Source organism: Hippocampus bargibanti, linkage group LG01, assembly GCF_051943395.1.
Source record: "Hippocampus bargibanti isolate YZ-2025 linkage group LG01, ASM5194339v1, whole genome shotgun sequence".
In the NCBI taxonomy this organism is placed as follows: domain Eukaryota; kingdom Metazoa; phylum Chordata; class Actinopteri; order Syngnathiformes; family Syngnathidae; genus Hippocampus; species Hippocampus bargibanti.
The window spans coordinates 9,756,984-9,776,589 of NC_142734.1; the positions used below are offsets into that span (position 1 = coordinate 9,756,984).

Here is a 19,606-nt window from a genome sequence, read left to right on the forward strand (position 1 = left end):
AGAACACAAAAAATCATATCACCAGGTTCAACAAAATGTGTCCTGTAAATAGCATCACAGGTGTCCTCAAACTTCTAATTAGCCAGTCGGCCTAGAGTGAACGCTGGCACGAATGGCTACAGCTGCTCACGCGCACAAAACAAAGTTCAAGGTGAACCTCAAGGTAAAGGTATACCGTGTCAAATTGAACTTTCTACCATTCTTTGAACCAAAGTGGACTCTACTGTATTACAGAGGATCAAGGTGGAATTTTTTAAAAGAAAATAGTGAGGCTGAACATTTCCAAAATGCACGAGCCACAAAGGTTCTGAGATAATGTCCCATGCATTCAAAACTGCACATCAGTGTGATGGATGTTTATAAAACGTAGCACACTAAATAAATAAATAAATAAATAAATAAATGCACTGTCATTTTCGGGAAACATGGAGTAGGTTCTGTTGTGTTCAGTGGATTCATTGCTACATCTAAAAGAGTGTGTCTTGAATCTGTGCAGGAGATAATGACACCTGAAGTCTACCATGGTATTCTTGAGACAAATGTGCTCTCAAATGTCAGAAAGTGTTGCTGCAAAGGTTGAGCATGTGTTTTGCAAACATATAATGATCTCAAAAAGCACTCCATCTAAAAACAAAAGCCAAATAGCAAATTATTGCATGATTTCCCATACTATAAGCCTTGACCTAAAGTCTGTAAGTAACTAAAGTAGTAACTAAAAATGCCTTCTGGAGAAAGCACCCTCTAAAATTAAGACCAGTGGAACTGTTTACACACATGGGGGAGATTACTGTCAGAGACACACAAGTACAGCAAGACCTCGGCTTACGAACACCTTACCTTACGAACTTTTCGGTTTACGAACGTCAAATTTATGAAAATTAAACCTTGGAATATGCACTACTTTTCGCGATGCACACCCACCACGGCTGGCGGAGTGATCTTCGGATCTTCAGCGGAAGCACACGACCGAACAGCGCTCCAGGCGGCCCAACTTTCCACACCCCCTCTCTCTGAATTCACACGTCGATTGCCTCCGAGGAGCTATTTGTAAATAATTTTGCTATTATCGGACCGAAAAAGACCGCACCACAGGCTTGTGTTCAGCCGAAGAAGACACAAAACAAAATCACAGTTGAGGAGAAGGAGATAATTGATAAACACGAAGGAGGTGTGCGTTTGTGTGATTTGGTGGTCCAGTACGGCTATGCTAAGTCAACCATTGCTACCATACTCCGCAACAGAGAAGCCATCAAAGGTGCATCTGTTGCAAAAGGTGTTTCTGTGCTGTCAAAGCAACGGTGTCGGGCAATCGAAGAAGTTGAAAAACTTCTGTTAAATTGGATTAACGAAAAGCAGCTATCCGGCGACAGCGTGAGTAAAGCAATTATATGAGAGAAAGCATGGCTAATTCCCGCCGATATCGCCATGCGGCAACCTGGAAGTTCGGCGCTTATTGAGGATTTTAAAGCCAGCAACGGATGGTTTGAGAACATCTGAAGGCGAGGAGGAGGAGATGGCTGCAGCATCAAGTGAGCTCATCAAGGCAATGTTGGCAAGGTGGAATGATGTGCAGGCTTTTATCGAACAGTTCCATCCAGAAAAGACTGTGGATATGAGAATCATCAACATGATGAACGATAATGTGATGCCTCAACTTCGTAAGACCTTACAAGTCAGAAAGTAACAAGTGTCAATTAAGAGGTTTTTAATCAGCAAAAATGATGGAGTCTCCAAAGAAGAGAAGCCACACCAGTGGTTGAGTTACCAACAGTCCTTCTGGAAGGTGACTCTCCTTCCAGAAACCATCAACGACCATCACAAAGGTAAATAAAAGTTTATTTTACAGTACAGTTTATTTCTTTAATTACAGTCCTCATGTAATGTGCCTCTCTTTCCAAACAGCAATTCCCTCTGACCTCTGACGCCATTCCATCAAGCCATCAATGACCATCACAAAGGTAAATAAAACAACTTTATTTTACAGTAGTTTATTTATTTAATTACAGTCCTTACGGAATGTGACTCTCTTTCCAAACAGCAATTCCGTCTGACCTCCGACCTCCAACGCCATTCCATCAAGCCATCAATGACCATCACAAATGTAAATAAAGGGACTTTATTATACAGTGCAGTGTATTTCTTTCATTACAATACAATAGCACATTTATTATACATAGAATAAGGTATGTTGTGTATAGTAGTTTTAAGGCTTATTTGGTTGAAAATTATATTTTATAGAAACCTGGGAACAGATTATTCTCATATTAATGGTTTCCTATGGGAAAAAAATTGGGATACACACTTTTCGCCTTACACACTCTGTCTGGGAACCAATTAAGTTCGTAAGCCAAGGTCTCAATGTACTAAAAAAAAACAGTTGCCAATGGCTCAAAATATTTACCTGTACTTGCACAAGTTGGCTAGTTTAATGACGTTGCTTTTTAAATCATTTTGTTGAGCCACAAAAAAAGACATTGTGTAATTTTCATTCAATTTGTGTCGAAGTAAGTCGATGTATGTTTGTCTATATGTATGTGTGAGTTTGTATGTGTACGTAGGTACCAGTATTTTCCAGAGTATAAAGCACAACCCCAATGAATGGTGCATTTTCAAACTTTTTCCATATATAAGGCGCAACAGACGAAGGCGCACCTTCTATGAATCAAAAATGTTTTCCAAATATAATATATAAAAGTTTCCCAAATATAAGGCACAGAGCTACAGTAGAAGCTGGGGTTACGCAGGACTATGGGGGGAAAATGGAGTCGGTAGCTGCTGACAGTAGTTGTGAGACCTGTTGTGGCTCAATATTACATATAAGGCGCACCTGCATATGAGGCGGAGGGGCATCTTTTTCAGAAAATTAAGTCTTTTGGATGTGCCTTCAATGCAGGAAACTACAGTATTTACAAAGGTAGCTATGTGCTGTGTATGCGTGCATGTGCGATGGGTCCACCCTTGCCTGGCCTATCATTGAGGCACATAATAATCACATTCCTGCCATGGGAACTTATAGAGTTCTTAGTTAACCCAACAATCACGTTTTTATTAATATGGGAAGGAGTAGAAGTGTGTAGGCCATGTAAAAAAGGAAAATAACAGTAACTTCATAACCACGTCTGAAGAACAGCTCTGTTTAGTCCCGTATTGAATTTCCCTTAAAAGTCATGATAAAGTGCAACGAGTCAGCGCGTGAAGTGGTGACGTTGGTCACAGATGCCAACCATTCTGAGCATGTTTTGACCTTTACACCAGTGGAACTTTGTTTGAATCCACGACCTGCAGCAACACAGAGGAGCCCTCCTCTGCCAAAGAAGAGCTCAGTTATGAAACCCAACAGAAGTTTCATCAAAAGGGAGCAGTGGTGTGATCTTCAAAGATGAGACTGAAGACAGATTACACTGTTTACTATATATTTTTGTTTTGTGATGTATTGTTTTCATTTTGAATGTTCCAGAACACCATGACTCTTTTTATGTGTATTGTACAAAAAGATTTAGTGACAAGTGACAGGTCCTTGCTTTAAGATGACATACTCTGACCTGGACCAATCCAGTGAACATTGTTTGAAAGTTGTTGTGTTGTCTGGTTCACCATTAATTGCATCTTTGAAAGGAATGTGTGCAGCTTGGGGCGGCCCAGTGGGTCGAGTGGTTAGCAGTGCGGAGGTCGTGGGTTCAAGACCCGGTCCGGCCTCCCTGTGTGGATTTTGCATCTTCTCACCGGGCCCGCATGGGTTTTCTCCGGGTCCTCCGGGTTCCTCCCAGATTCCTGTGTGGCAGGCTGATTGAACACTCCAAATTGTCCGTCGGTGTGAGTGTGAGTGCGGACGGTTGTTAGTCTCAGTCTGCCCTGCGATCAATTCAGGGTGTCCCCCACCTAGTGCCCGAAGACGGCTGTAATAGGCTCCAGCACCCCCGCGACCCTAATGAGGATTAAGCCGTCTAGAAAATAGATGGACGGATGGGTGCTGTTTGTTTTTCATGAGATTTCATGAGCTTAAATGGGTGATAAATTTGTTCATATGTGACATATTTCACGAAACGAATGGCTTGCTGTCAAAACGCTGTTCAGTGCATTTGCATGGGCAGTCACTGGTGTGACACTTCGATGAGTTGCTGGAGGTTGGTGGAGGCATGTTTCCTAAGCAATGGTAAACTGACCCACAAAAAAATGTTCCGTGTTAGGAAAATGTTTGTGAAGGTGGACAGATGGAAGAGTAATGGCCAATCAACCAATCCAATGACTCAGATGTTTTACGTTTGCACATTGTTTCCACTGAAGCAAAGTCACCAAAATCTAATGCTGTTAATCATCACGTCTACGGCAGCTTTACTCTCAGGAGCCTTAAGACCCCCAAAAATCGATGTGTGTTCTTTTGGTTGTGAAAGTAAGTTTGTTTGGGATATGAGAAGCCACATCAAGATTGTGCAGACTACAAAACATGTAGGAATTGCTTTTATCTCATGATGGCTGTATAGTGTACAACGTGACTGTACAGTGTGTATCGTAAACCACAATAACTCTCACGGGATGAAATATGCAAGCATCACAGCTCACAAACTGAAGTGACTTTTGGCATGTTTGGGAGCAAGTATTCCGATTGAAGTGCATACACGCAGAATTCATCCATTCCAGGCCCAGAACAAAGATGTCTTTGTGGACAGCTGGCACAGACGCCCAACAAGGAGCTGCCCTCCCAGGTACGACAAATTTGCCTTGTTGAGATGTGGTCGGACAACTAACCCAATGCTGTCACACTGGCAGGCAGTGGAGCGGCTGCTTCCCCAGCCACAGCACGCTCTTAGCCGCACAGCTTTGTCACATGATTAGGAACAATACTGAGACGCACCTGTATGTGAAATGCATGGACTGAACAATGTGAGCACTCTGTGAGCAAAAGTACAAGTGAGTGTTGCGCATGGTGCCAGGGACTGTTTGTAAAACACATTTAATTTAATTAATTTAATTAAGTATTTAATTAATCAATATCTTTTATCTGACCCACTTGATTGTGAAAATATGTTCCACTGTAATCAGTTGTCCAGTGGCGCATTGCAGTGAATCTTGAGATGGGAAACGTTTTGCTCTCCGAGAACATAAAAATAAATCAGGGGTGCCCACACTCTACCAGCATGTGAGCTCATTTATTTTTAAAACGACCAACTCAAAGAGAATTATGAGCTCTTCCAAAAATCTTGAAATGGTAAGTTCAATTTCTTTGTTTCTGTTGTACAGTACTCTGAAGACATTTTGGGCTTCAGATCAAAAGTTCAACACTTCCAATAACTCTGACTTCACTAGACGTTTTCAGTTTTCATTTGAAATGCTTTTCCATGCCATTATTGAAGTTTCTTTATGTTCTTGTTTGTCTCTGGGGTGTTCTCTCTTCGGGTCGTGATTGCAGCAGAATACATTCTGATGCCTACGAAAATGTGTTTTTTTCTGACAATTTACACAATAATACATCCAAACTAATCATGCAACAAGATCACGACCAAGAACACACTGTCAACACAATATAGAATTTCATTGTGGAGAAAACATGGTAGGTCTAAGTATTGGCAGGTGAATTACCAGAAAGTGAGATAAAGCATGCATTTTGCCTCAATAAGAATAGACTCATCGGAGAAGCTCCCAGAAACAAAACAAAAATAAAGAGACTGCAGTAAAGGAGTAGAAAAGGACTTCAGATGAAGAATGTAACAGTTTGGCGAAGTCAGTGAGGCACATGATTGATGTAGTTAATGCATGTATTGCTCTTCCTTTCATAACTTTGCTGCTGTGAAATGTAAATTACTCCACTGTGAGACGAATAAAGGAGAATCTAATCCAATCCAAGTATGGCTTTGGGCACCCACCATGAAATATAATTCACTTTAAAGTGCATTTAATAAGGTTGCTAAAATGTCTTTGATCACTTTTATAAAAGGTTTTCTGTTCTGATTTAAATACAATGACTGACTTTTGTTTGGTGTTCATTTGAAATCCAAACGTCTCCGCTGTACAACAGGAAACAATTTGCTGTTCTATTATTTCTGAAGGGGACACAACCAATAATGTATTTTTTAAATAGATATTTAAAGGGCAACCGACGTCACTTTTGTTTTTTAACTGACATCAGAAAAACGTTTTATAGCATCTAAAATACCCAAAACGAGCAGTATGATATTTTTATTCAAATGCAAAACACCAATAAAAATGTCTTAAAGTGTCCAAAATCTGCAAAAAGTTGATCTGCGAATTGGGCATTTTCAGAAAGTCCCGCCCCCAGTTCGTGACGTCACGCCAAGACGTCTTGCATTGCTGGAGAATCCAAACAATGGCTTCAGATTCAGAGAATATGCTTTCTTGTTACACATCCAGTTATGACTATGATTCAAATAGTTCTAAAGAGGAAAGCATACATGTTTGCAATCGATTAAAGAATTTATTCCATGCCATTTTGAGGCAACATTGGGGCAACAATGGATCGCCAGAAAAGAGGCACAAAATGGCAACCTCCAGTGGCCACTTCCGCTTCCACAGGCTGATAAATTCCTTATATGGAGCATGGACTCCCTCTTCTGGCGGCTTTTGGGTGCAACACGTTTCTCAGACCAAACATGTACAGCCAAATACATTGACGTGATGGAAGGAAGCTACAATGCGTCTTTTTTACGGTCAGGGGGCGGTCCTTTCGTGACGTCACGTACGGACTCGTCACCAACTCAAAAACAAGACTTCCTGAATATTCAGAGCGACTCTTAAAACGTAAAATATAGCTATATGCGGTGGAATCCTATTAAAATACGCTCAGTAGAAGTCATTTGAAGCCATTTTACAAATTATGGACACAACTTGTCCGCAGACGTCGGTTGTCCTTTAAGTTCTTTACATGCGGTAATTGGGCTGTTGCCAGTAAGACGTGCGTACACTTCCAAGCAGGCGTATGAGTTGCTGCACTAATGGGTGATAGGTGGGTGTCTATGTTTTATTTAAACTTTTTTATTGCAATTGATAGACAGCTATATCAGTCGCTATAAAACTGCCAGTGAGTGAATTCATCCCATGGGATCGACCCATAGTCGCTGGGAGATCGACTGGTTGATCATGGTGGACGCAATGGACGTCTCTGATAAAAATGTTTCCAATGATGTCCCACAACAACTATAACATGTCTGTACAACTACTCCGACTGTGTTCCTCATCAGCACAAAAATAAAACCTCATGGTTAAAATGTGCATGTTTACTCCATTTCTGCAATGTGAGAATGTATTTTTCTTCCCCCCACTCCCTTGCACTATGAACAGTTTTCCCCCCCTTTCCAATTGCTGCTGTGGACTGCAAATTTCCCCAATTGTGGGATTATTAAAGGCTTTCTGATTCTGATTGAGATAAAGTTTTATCTCATCTCATTCACAGAGTCAGGTAGTTAAACTGACTCCATTGCATTCACTCTTTTCACTTTTTTAGTACTTGCCAGAGTAATTTTGATTCAACATACCATATTTACCGGTGTATAAGACACACCCCTAGTGAATTATGCACTATCAAACATTTTCCATATTTAAGGCACACCGGACTAAAAGGTGCACCTTCAATGAATAACATGCTTTAGAAGCTTTCCGTATGTAAGGCACATCACAGTGTAAAGCGCTACAGTAGAGGGTGGGGTTATGTTTTATATATCACAGCATGGGTCGGGCACTATTTATTCTAGAAGTCGGAAATGGAGTCAGTGGTAGTTTTGGGGAGAATGTACTCTAAAAAATGTGACAGGCCATGGCGAGAGACCAATGCACAAAGAGTGGCACTATGTACAGAAGACAGGAATGATTGCTAACTACTTAAAAGTTATAGTGGGGCACATTATTTTCAAATGTCATAGGCAAGACTGATGCAGAGCACTTGAAGCACCGGCACTTTTGTAAGTGCCGAATTTTGTGGAATTATGATTAAAATAAATAACTTTATGGTGACCAGATTGTAAGCAAATAGTTTCCCAATGTTCCTTATAAAGACAGTCAGGTCATTTTGTTTTAAAAAGGAGTGCAACTATAAAACTGCAGCGTTGAATGTGATGTGGAAATTTTTGGAGCACCTATGCTTCTACTGGTCCACAAATAAAAAAATACATAAATAAATGTACAAAAATAAAAGGTTGGGCGCACCAGTGCAACCAGTTCCAAAATGTAATCTACATTCCTGATTTTACATCGTTGTATTGCATTCTATTTGCCACCTTGCGTTTTATCTATTCATCAATTTATTGTTTGCATTGCCTTTTTTTGCAGGAGGAGAGCTGTTGTTTTAAATGTCAAGGGCACATAATATTCCACCATCGCGGTGTGGCGATGACTAAATGTCTGGAACTCTGGATAAATGTCATTTTGTTGCCCCAAGGAGCTAGAGGTTTTCAGTGATTTATAGAATCCGACAACTACAAACTCAGAGGAGCAAAAGAGGAAAGATGGTTGTCTGTTACAATGCATTGCTCAAGGGTGTGACGTATTTCAATGTTTTTTTTTTGTTTTCTTGTGTTTTTATATGAATGGAATGTGAACGGCCTGGGATAGCAAACATCTAAAATGAATGTCTTCAGAAATGTAGGGGCACCACTCCTCCCCCAATTCAGATTTTGTTTGAGTACAAAACAGGTTAATCAGAACATTTGAACTGTAACATACTTACCAACTCCTGACCCCTGTCATGTATTAGTGACATGTATGACTGTTATCACTGCGCATGATTGTGTGACTTGTGCAAAGATGAAGGAAACCTAGTGGCTAAGGGGGAAAGTGACTATGTATGAATTGGAAGAGGGTGAGTAGCGAATGGTACATACACGCTGTGAAAAACTTAGGTGATGGTTGGTGAGGAGCCTGAACTCCTGTGAGAGTGGGGTCACAGGCTAGGGAAGATGGAGCCTCTGTCTGTGTTCCATCAGTTTCCATCAGCTTGTCTTCTTTGGAACATTCTTCAGCTTTTGCTGCTAACCTCGCAGACATCCTACTAGAGCTTTGACCCTGAGGGGAAATATATTTTCACTCATCAAGCATTTACGTTGACACCATTTCTGTAGATCACGGTTTGAAATGACTTGAATGATTTACCTTTGCAGTAGGCATTGCAGCTGTGGTTTTTTTCTGCACTTGACCTCTAGGATTGGACACCTTTGTGTCAGAGAGAGACTTCATAGTGAGAGCAGCATGCTGCACAATGCAAACAGTGCCACAATAAACAGATTCCTGCAAGGTTGGTTTGGAGCATCCTGGGCCAATACACAGCGGACGAGAACAACCTGTCTCCATCGCCCTTTCAGGTTTTGTTCCAGCTACAGGCATTATTGCAGAAACCTCTGTTATGTGATTCACCTCCAAGTCTACAGTCTTCTGAAACCAGATGGGCATCTTATGAACACACCACAATTGGACAATTTCAAATAATTACAACATTCATGTCACTTGGATCAGTCACAAATTCAATGGCTTTCAAGACAACACATTCAGCCATGGTGTTTATCAGAACTGGAAAAGTGCAAAATTTTATCAAAGGAAAGAGACAGACGTCTGGATAAATGATACACAGTGAGAACCAGAATGCAAATTAAATGTGAACCTTCTTAGAGTCCCACTCCTCTTTCCCTTCTGGTTCTTCACCAGAAGGACTGAGTGACAGGCTCTCAGGAGAAATTTCTGGCTGGGAGTAACACTTGGGCTGGCCCTGGCTCAGTTGCTTTGTGGTGCAAAGTGAACATATGTACTCTTGAGAGCATTCTGACTCACTGATACCAACGCAGTCGCCATGGAAATACTCCTGGCAACCGTTACAGGCGATCATGAACCTAGGGGAGGACCAAATGAAGGAATCAAGAAGTTAAAGTCATCATTTTGAGCGGGGGCAGCAACTCTGCCGGGAGAGATGTTTATTACTCTCAAGTTACCTTTTGTTGTGTTTTTGCCGACAGATGCAGTACAGAGCATGTGGGTCATAATCCTTGCAGTCCGATAAGATTGAACGTTGTGTCACATTTTTAATGACACTGTGTCCTTGCTTCCCCTCCTCATCTGATGCATCATTGTACTGATCAAGAGTTGTGTCACTATTCTGATCTACATCTGTGCCAACGATAATAACATCTAAGCGTGTTTGTTGGGGCGGACTCGGAGTTGTAATGGAGACCGTCTCAGATGGATGAATAAGAATCACATCATCATCATCATCTTCGTCATTTGCCATGACTGACATAACCTCTGATGGCTTTGACCGCCCTCTGCCCCATCCTCTACCTTTACCCTTTCCTCGCCCTTTCGGTCTTCCTCTGGGATTTCCTTTTCCGCTTCCCTTGGTGCTGCCTCCCTGTATGACTTTATGCTCCAAATGCTCCTTGATTTTTATCAAAGGCACGTCATCGCTATCCTCTTCTTGACTTGAGATTAAAATTACACTATCAACATCCTCTTGTGCCACTTCATCGGAGACAACAGGCTGCAAAGTTCCAACATTGTCTGCAGATCCCTTGAGTTCAGACATCACTGTGCCATCTGCAGTCTGGGCAGGCGGCACATCTGTAGCAGTGCCAACTCCCAAAATATCAGGGTCTGGCAAAGCTTGAGACATTTCCATAGATAAATCGTCATCCCCACCAAGGAGACTGAAAGCTGTGTGAAAAGCAGACCCAACATCCTGCCACATGCTCGGGTCAAGAGACCCCCCGCCAGAGGCCAAAGCTGGTTTTGTCTCATCAGGTACAGGTGAGGATGAGGAGGACCACGCAAGATCTTCTACGGCAGTACGAGATTTTTGAGCAGATTGGGCAACAATGTTGTCTTTCAAGTCCAGCGTAGACCGTGTTGGACGACGGCCTCTGACTTTCCGTAGAGGTGGAGGGCTCTGGGTTAACTCTCCAACTTCTTCCATGAACTCACGGCGGGCTAAAGTTGATCGTCTGAAACCCCAAGACTTTCTAAATTGGGACAATCCCGGTTTATGATCTGAAGTGTCTGACTGGCTCTGCTGCTTCTCTACAAAAAAGAAACCACAATACCCAAAAATACAGATTAATTATCTCATAATCATTTTGATAGGCTGGTCAGCAGAATGCAGTGTAAGATGTTTTACCTGAAGCTGCATTATACTCCTTGGGTTTTCCACTGACATCCATTGGAAATAATTAAGGCTGTCCAAAATAAGGTAGATTACTTATTATTAAGTGAAATGAAATGATGCAAGAAACCAGTAAATTACTGTGAATTGTTTTTTCCAATAGTTACAGATTTTCATATTAGTGTTGGGGGGGGGGGGAGTCCACCATGTTACGTAACTGGGGTTTCTTTGATATATTCTGGTAGGCAGCTCATTGAGCCCCTTTATGAATATAACAATGAGCACACCAAAGTTATATTAAAGAAATATGAGATAAGGATGCCCCATCTGCCCTATAATAATTTGCATTTGATGATCAAATGGCTTAATTAGCACGATGAGTAGCAGAATAGACAGGAATGTGACTTTTTTTGGACACATTTTAATTAGGGAGTCACTGAAATCAATACTATCAACATCGGAATCAGTTACTATAGGTCAGAGACGAAACGAAAAAACTAAAGCCAAATTCAACAATTAAATAAAAACTAAAAGGGCATTGATAAGAACTAAAACTATAATTACCAAGAAAATTCGCTGTTTTCAACTAATTTCATACATCATGATTTAGGCATTTATTTTTATTTGTATTGTATTTATTTTCGCATGCTCTTACGGTTGTACAGAAGAAACGTTTGGGAATCGTAGTTTATTTAATTACACAAGACTGAGCTGTTTTATGTTGCAATTCACAAAAAATTCCTGTATTAATATCTCAAAATAATACCAAAAACAAATTCAAAGCCTTTTTGAAAAAATAAATACAACTTGAAGAAAAATGCTTCAACATGTAATTTAAATATAAAACAAAACACCACCATGATAAAAAATACCTACATATTAAAATGGGTCCAGTGGTTATTGCGTTGACCTCACATGCAGAGGCCATGGGTTCAATCCCCGCTCCACCCTCCATGTGTGGAATTTGCATGTTTTGCCGGTGCCTGCGTGGGTTTCCTCCGGTGCCTCCGGTTTCCTCCCACGTTCCAAAAACATGCATGGCAGGCTGATTGAACACTTGAATTGTCCCTTGGTGTGAGTGTGAGTGCAAGTCGTTTGTCTCTCTGTGCCCTGCGATTGGCAACCAATTCAGGGTATACCCAACCTACTGCCCGATGATGGCTGGGATAGGCTCCAGCATCCTCCGCGACCCTCGCGAGGATTAAGCGGATAGGCAAATGGATGGATGGATGGATGGATGGATGGATGGATGGATGGATGGATGGATGGATGGATGGATGGATGGATGGATGGATGGATGAATATTAAAACAGTGCCAATACTGTTAGACGTGTATGCTCCTTACAAAAAATGTTTTGAAATCTCTTCAATAGTATTTTATCAGCCTGATACCCTTCGCCAGTAATTTTTGCCATATGGAGAAACTTCTAAACTCAACTGTATTTATGGAGCAATTGAAAACCAATGCTGTATAGAAAGTGATGCACATTGAACAAAATGTATTTCAATAAAACAATACATGATTAACAAAGAGGGAAGGAAGCACAAAACAGTAAAAATAAAAATTAAGACTCATGCTGAGTCCAAAGTCAGAGAGTAAATACTTTCCAGACAAGTTTTAAACATAGGAATCAAGGGGATTGTCTGAAAGTAGGGGGGGGCATTCCAAAGAGAGTGGTACACTTTTAGCAGACTTGAAAATATTGGATTGGATTGGATTTGCCTTTATTAGTCTCACAGTGCTTTGTTTAATCAATGATGTTTCAACAGTTGACCCCTTAGCGAGGAATTAGGAGTCACTGTAGCAAGAACACTCTAACTGAAGTAACCCAAATAGAACTGTATAGTGCCTCCATTTTTTTATGATACTAGTGCAGCGTGTTCTACCGGAGACAAATTCCTTCTGTGTTCTGCATACTTGGCAATAAAGATGATTCTGATTCGGATACCCTAACGATACACACCCTGTGAGTACTTGCAGAGGAGTAACTATGCCTAATATTCAAAATGTCCGGGAAGACAATCGTAAAATAGCGCGCCACCAGAAACTTTGAAGTGTTCCCAAAGTAAGTGCTTCACCACCTTTCTTCAAGACACTTCCAATCCCCACCCCAGTGAAAGCCGAAGAGAAACAGAAAACTCATATTATTCGTCTCAGGGACCAGATAACCAAAACATTATTTACAGGCCTAGCCAGTATGTGGCTCGGAAGCCAACATGTGGCTTTTTGGCTGGTTTCATACGGCTCTGAATACCCTTTACACACTCAATTTAGCAAGTCGCAGATGTCAGCATTACCATTCATTGTGCATGTAATGAGGAGCAAGGACGACGGAACAGACCATTGCTGCGCATTGCTGTGTAGGTGGAAAACGTCAGCCGCAACTGCTTGTTAACCCGAATTAAAAGTTTTTTTTTCTAGATGGTGTCATCATGACGTCAGAAAGTGTTTCCAACTTCAGAGCATCGGGCGGATTGGTTTATGGCTATTTTGGCACACTTTCTAACGGTAATGTGCAGAAAACAATGCTATGTTTAGATGTAGTCAACACCACTTTTATAAAGATGGATATTAGCAATATTCCGGTTGGGCAAGGTGATGAAAACACCCACTAAATAAACAAAGTTGTTCATATTCTGGTTTTTCTAAACCGGAGTCAGGGTTACTCCCATCCCTAACCCAAATATCAATACTTATCAGGGACCATTTATTTGTCATCTGTGCATGCTCAATCGACACGGACACTGGGTCTTGTGTGTGTGGCGTGCAACCCACCAAACTCAGCTGCAGCACAGCATTTCATTCGTGGAGAGAGGACGAAACTGACACATTTACTTGTGTGGTGAAAAACGTGAATATAATTGAATTTATAAGCGCAGAAAATATATTTGTGTCGACACATATATATATATATATATATATATATATATATATATATATATATATATATATATATATATATATATATATAATTTCAAAGGTTTGACTTATACGACAAATACGACAAAGTAGTTGGAAGTGATCATAAGCACTTTTTTGGTGCATTCTTGAACGCAAGGCAATTCTGCTACAGGTATTTTGTATCTTCCAAAGCGAACAGTTCATCAGTTGATGATGTCCACCATGAAAGCAACCACCGTGCGACGGGGTTTCCTTCTGTTGACCATTCAGTTTTCCGTGTACAATTCATAATGGGTGTGTTTTTCAATTTAATACATTTGGATGAAGGTATTCAAGTGGATAAAGTGAAAAAATATCTATCCATTATCTGAACTGCTTAACCTCACGAGGGTCGTGCTGGATCCTATTATCACCATCGTTGGACAACAGGTGGGGGACACCGTTGCCAACCAAAGGCCGGCCACCCATAGACAAACAATCACACCTATTTAGAGCGTGCAATCAACCTGATATGCATGTTTTAGGAGAAAACTGGAGTCGCCAGAGAATACACACGGAAGCTGGGTAGAACCGACAAATTCCACACAGAAGGCTGGAGCCTGGAATCAAACGCATGACCCGTGCACTGTGAAGCTGAAACATTGGGAAAGAAGTGTGTTCGCCATATGAAGTGGCAAAGATGGCGACTTTAAAAGCTTGTCCTTTTTAGTTTACAATAAATTGATTTCACCTCTAAAATTCCTCATTGTACAAATATCAATGACGAAAAAAAGAATTCATTTTGAATAATTTTAAAAACGTGCTTGCACTGCACCAGCTACGAACTAACATGGGTATTTTCATTCTTGGAACAGGCCTGAGAGGCCAATAGCTTACAAACAAAGGTATTGCTCCACTGGCCTGCTGAGCTGTGTTGACTGACTCACTGCCTAACAGTTGATTGTAATTCTCAGATGAATGTAGTACGCTTTCACAACCATCACGCAAAAACAATCTGTGGTTTCCTATGAACTAGACAAGCTATGAAGAGCACAAGACATTAAGACATTGGGGTGCGGGAGAAGGGAGAAATGACACCGTATGCAAAACCGGTTAGCGCTATTGTCACGGTCAGTAGGCGTTTTTGTTATCAATAAGACATTTACTCTCTGCCCGGCCTGATTTATTCCGTGATGTTACATTAGGTCAAACATAAGTGTTTATGTTTGTTTGTATGTTTGTATTTATTGTTTCTCGATTGGGGAAATATGCTATGACCCATTTTGTCACTTTGTGTGGTTGTGCGTCATGTGGAACGGATACAGATTATTTTACACAATTTTTGGCCATGACATTCATCAAGGAGACTGTGCTGAGCGGTGGTGCCTTTTCGGCAGCACGAATATGCCAGCACTGTTTTTCAGCACTGCTGTTGGACCGTCTGCGGCTGGATGGATGCATGCCTTGACGAGCCCGTGAGAAGAAGGAGCATCAGCGCAGAGCGCCGATTGGTATGTGGAACTGTCGCGGCTTGCAATTGAAGCAGATTTACGTGGGAGAGACGTGGGACAATCTCTTTTCGTCAATGGATGCTACAGCTTTGTGTTTGCTTTCAACATTTAGCTTGTACTAGACCTGCACATTCCACCATGATGTGCCTGATCCACTGGTGAAAATGACGCTTTGATCTTCTTTTTCATCTAGAATGGATTCATGTCACAAAGAGGGTACAGCAAGTGCTTAGGAATGGATGACTCTCTGTCTTTGTGGTGTCATATTATTTATTTATTTTTGTTCTATTGACTTCAAGATGGCGCCGTGAAAGTGGCTGCCTTTCCAGCAGCCCCTGTATTGTGTTTTCCTACTTATTTCTTTCCTTTCTTCTTTCATTCATAACTTTGATGCTGTGAAATGTAAATTTCTCCACTGTGAAACTAATAAAGGTAATTCCAATCCAATTCTCACTCAAATTCGAGAATTCAAATTTGGCGTTTGAAATGGCCAATTTACTCTTCTTTTTTTTTATCATCACGCTGCTTTTCTGATTTGCTTATCCTCGCCAAGGTTGAGAGGAGTGCTCAAGCCTATCCCAGCTGTCTTGAGACAGAAGGCGGGAAAAATTGCAAGGCACAGAGAGTTGAAAAACCATTCAGGCTCACATGCACACCTCAGGACAATTCAGCGTTCCAGTTTTTTTAACTGTACTCTTGTAATGAATTAAATATTTGCTGTCAATCCTACGCAATTTGTCTCGACTTGCGGGCTGGCCCAGTCCCTATGTCCCATGTTCTTTTGTTCTTTTGACTTCAAGACGGCGCCGCGAGAGTGGCTGCCTTTCCAGCAGCTCATGTATTTCGTTTTTCTACTTTCATTCCTTTCATCACTTTGCTGCTGTGAAATGTAAATTTCTCCACTGTGAGACTAATAAAGGCATATCCAATCCAATCCAACCCCCCATGAATAGAATGGGTACACCAAACCACAACAAATCAGAAAATTGAAACCGTGACTTTTGAGGTGTCAAACATTTGTCATGCACTAATATGCTACGTTAAGACGTTTTCAGTGGCGGCCTGAATTTATTTGTTGTTCCGCTGTTTCATTGTTTCATCCTAAATATTACACATAAGTGAAAAGACAACTCATCATAATAAAAAAGATCAATGATTATTGATTAATTTAAAAGGAAAAATAAATACAGGTAACATCCGAGTTACGACCAGGATCCGTTCCGACAAAACGGTCGTAAGTCAAACGGTCGTAAATCGAAAAGCATTCAAAATGGCTGACGCGAGGATCACGTGATCATAACAAATGACGACACGCTGGCATCTCCGCTCGGCCTCTGTGGACACCCCTCGCTCTCCCCGATTGCTGTGCTGTCATGCTGGAGAAAATTGTCGTACGCATTTGTTATGAAACAGTTATTTTGTATCGTCATTTTGTGCAATGCTGCTCCGGCAAATAAATGATATTGTCACGTTCAGATTGACAGCTGGGGGCGGGGCCACACCTCCCCGCTTCCACACTTCCTTCTTCAGGACAGCGGGTACAAAAACGGGACGCTGTCAACTTGTATTTGTACTTTGTATTACTATGGACTTTGTCTTCGGTGCTCGGTCCGAGCCCCCCGCCCCCATCCCGTAATCCTTTTGGGATTGTTCTGTTTCTGCACCACCGTGTGCAAGTTGCTTCTCGCCATTGTCGGGTTTCCCACTGCTCCCCCCACTCGTCGTTTTTGGTATTCTTTATTTTTGATTATACCCCTGGTCCTCTTTTTGGGACCAGTGCTTTGTGTGTGCTTAATAAAATCCTCCTGCACGGACTTCTGTCTCTGTTGCCGGAGGAAAAAAAAAAAAGTCTGGCTGTCGTGATCGTAAGTACGGATGGCCGTAACTCGCGCCGTTCATAAATCGGATGTTACCTGTATATTTTTAAAAAGCGAGAATATCTTCATGTTTGTTCCTGAATTTTGGCCTGCGAACTTCATTCTGGTGACCGGTCACAGACACGGAGTGACCATGAGCAAGTGTTAACGCAGAAAACCTTTACTCATTGCAGGCTCACATGGACCAAATACCTTGTTGCCAAAGAAAAAAAAAAGTTTTTCAGGGTGTGATACTGTAACAATGAATGTGTCTGTTGAAACTTATTTTTTCCCCGAAGCTGCAGGAGTGCTTCAAATGGGTGAGTCCTTGTGTTTGTTTTTTTTTTGCAGAGTCCCCCCTTAGCGCAAGTCAGACTCCTGACAAAGTCAATTGAGAAATCAAGTCATCCCATCTCAAGATTCTGGCATTGAACACCCAAAACACTGCTTGTTCTGTGGTCTTATTTATGGTGGAGGGGGGTTGAATATTCTAACAGAAGGATTCCAGTTCAAAAAAAATGTACACTTTGCTTGACCTTCCACCCTTCAAATGTGTGATTTTGCCTATATGGATAGAACGGCAGGATGATTGATCAGTCAGTTGTGAAACTCCAGCTGAATGGCATCATGGACCTACCTGTAGCTGATCATCAACATAACTGTTGTGTGTGTTACAAATGCTTTCAGGTAGGTACATAGTGATGCAATTAACAATTCATACCTGCCGAGCTATGGTCAAAGATTATATGAGTGCAAATTAGGCATTTTGTGCACCCATCTTGAACAAGGAAGTGACTATAAAGTTCCGGAAAAGGGAATTATGGTCAGTAGAAAAGTTATTCATGACCTCCAGTGATTATTTGACTATTGGTGTTGGGAGGCCTGAAAAATGGGGCTCTTTTCTCTCTTCAAATATGAGCTCAGCCCAGTCCATCCATCCATCCATCTTCTGCCGCTTATCCGGCGTCGGGTCGCGGGGGCAGCAGCCTCAGGAGGGAAGTCTAGACTTCCCTCTCCCCAGCCACTTCTTCCAGCTCGTCCTGGCGGATCCCGAGACGTTGCCAGGCCAGCTGGGAGACATAGTCTCTGCAGTGTGGGGCATGCCCGGAACACCTCACCAGGGAGGCGTCCAGGAGGAATCCTACATCAGATGCCTGAGGCACCTCATCTGGCTGCTTTCTATGTGGAGAAGTGGCTCGATTCTGAGCCCCTCCCAGATTGGATTGGATTTACCTTGCTTAGTCTCGCAGTGGAGAAATTTGACCGAGCTTCTCACTGTATCTCGAAGGGAGTGCCCGGACACCCTATGGAGAAAGCTCATTTCGGCCGCTTGTATCCAGGACACAGCTCAGTCCAGTTTCCTTATCAATCACTGATGAGAGCGGGTATGCACGTGAATGGGAAGGCTAGTGTGTGCTTTGTGTGGTGGGGAAGTTAGGCCCTTTTCGTTCGATCTTGCGACTTGCAACCTCCACAGCCTTTCAGCAACTTCTGTGGCATGTATGTAGGTATGCGAGTATCCGCGGCTGAATGACTCAAAAAATGATCACAAGCCACAGATATCATGACGCATTTTGAGTGTCTGAACTACTGCAGGCGCAATTTTCAACATGAACCCACTCATGGTGATGTAGAACAGGTGACATAGTTTTAAACACAACTTCAACATTCCTCAAAAGATCAAATCCAAAGGGTATCAGAGTTGGTTAACATTTTTGTAGTTGAAAAACCCTTTTTCCTTGTGAGCTGACCCACCATAATGGCTCATAATTTAAGTTGCTTCTAATTCTAACATCACAACTTTTATAAACTATGTTCATGCGTACAAGGTTATGGCTTCCGAGAACACATTAAAATTAACCCCGCCTGGGAGGTGGTTTAAAATTTTACTCCGGAGTAAATGCTTGTTTGCAGGGCGGCATCAATATAAAATATGACATGGGAACGCGACAGAGGTAGACTCGATATGCATGAAAAGAGCTGATCACATATGGCATTTTGTGCTATTTTGTACTTCCACCATCTTTACTTTCTCTCTATGTCCTCCTTTTACCATGTCTGATAGTCCATAACGTTGATTTGTTTGGAGAAGTATAAGCTTGGTGTTTCGATATGTCACAAACAAGGCGGGGAAATGTATGTTGTGTATATATTGATACATAGTTTGTTGATCACACTTGATGGTTTGCTAGCATTAATTATATGTGGGTGTCAAATCCTCCATTATTATGTACTGTACATGTTTTCATCATTTGTCCAAAACGCAATT

The 19,606-nt window shown here is 41.6% G+C and overlaps 1 protein-coding gene across 5 annotated transcripts in view; it reads right to left on the minus strand.

Annotated features, from left to right (window-relative positions):
• LOC148903013 (uncharacterized) overlaps positions 1-19,606 on the minus strand; it is a 37,565-nt gene that overhangs the window by 17,075 nt on the left and 884 nt on the right. For 2 of the 5 annotated variants that reach the window (XM_088994814.1, XM_088994804.1), the window contains exons 2-6: positions 11,105-11,162; positions 9,927-11,007; positions 9,602-9,827; positions 9,097-9,375; positions 8,829-9,009 (exon numbers count right to left, since the gene is read on the minus strand). In XM_088994814.1, the coding sequence (XP_088850940.1) occupies positions 8,829-9,009; positions 9,097-9,375; positions 9,602-9,827; positions 9,927-11,007; positions 11,105-11,147 (1,810 nt within the window). In that variant the 5' untranslated portion in view covers positions 11,148-11,162. Of the gene's footprint in view, positions 1-2,551; positions 9,010-9,096; positions 9,376-9,601; positions 9,828-9,926; positions 11,008-11,104; positions 11,163-11,965; positions 13,754-19,606 lie in introns of those variants that run through there. The other 3 variants (XM_088994822.1, XM_088994826.1, XM_088994833.1) reach the window with 3 other exon arrangements.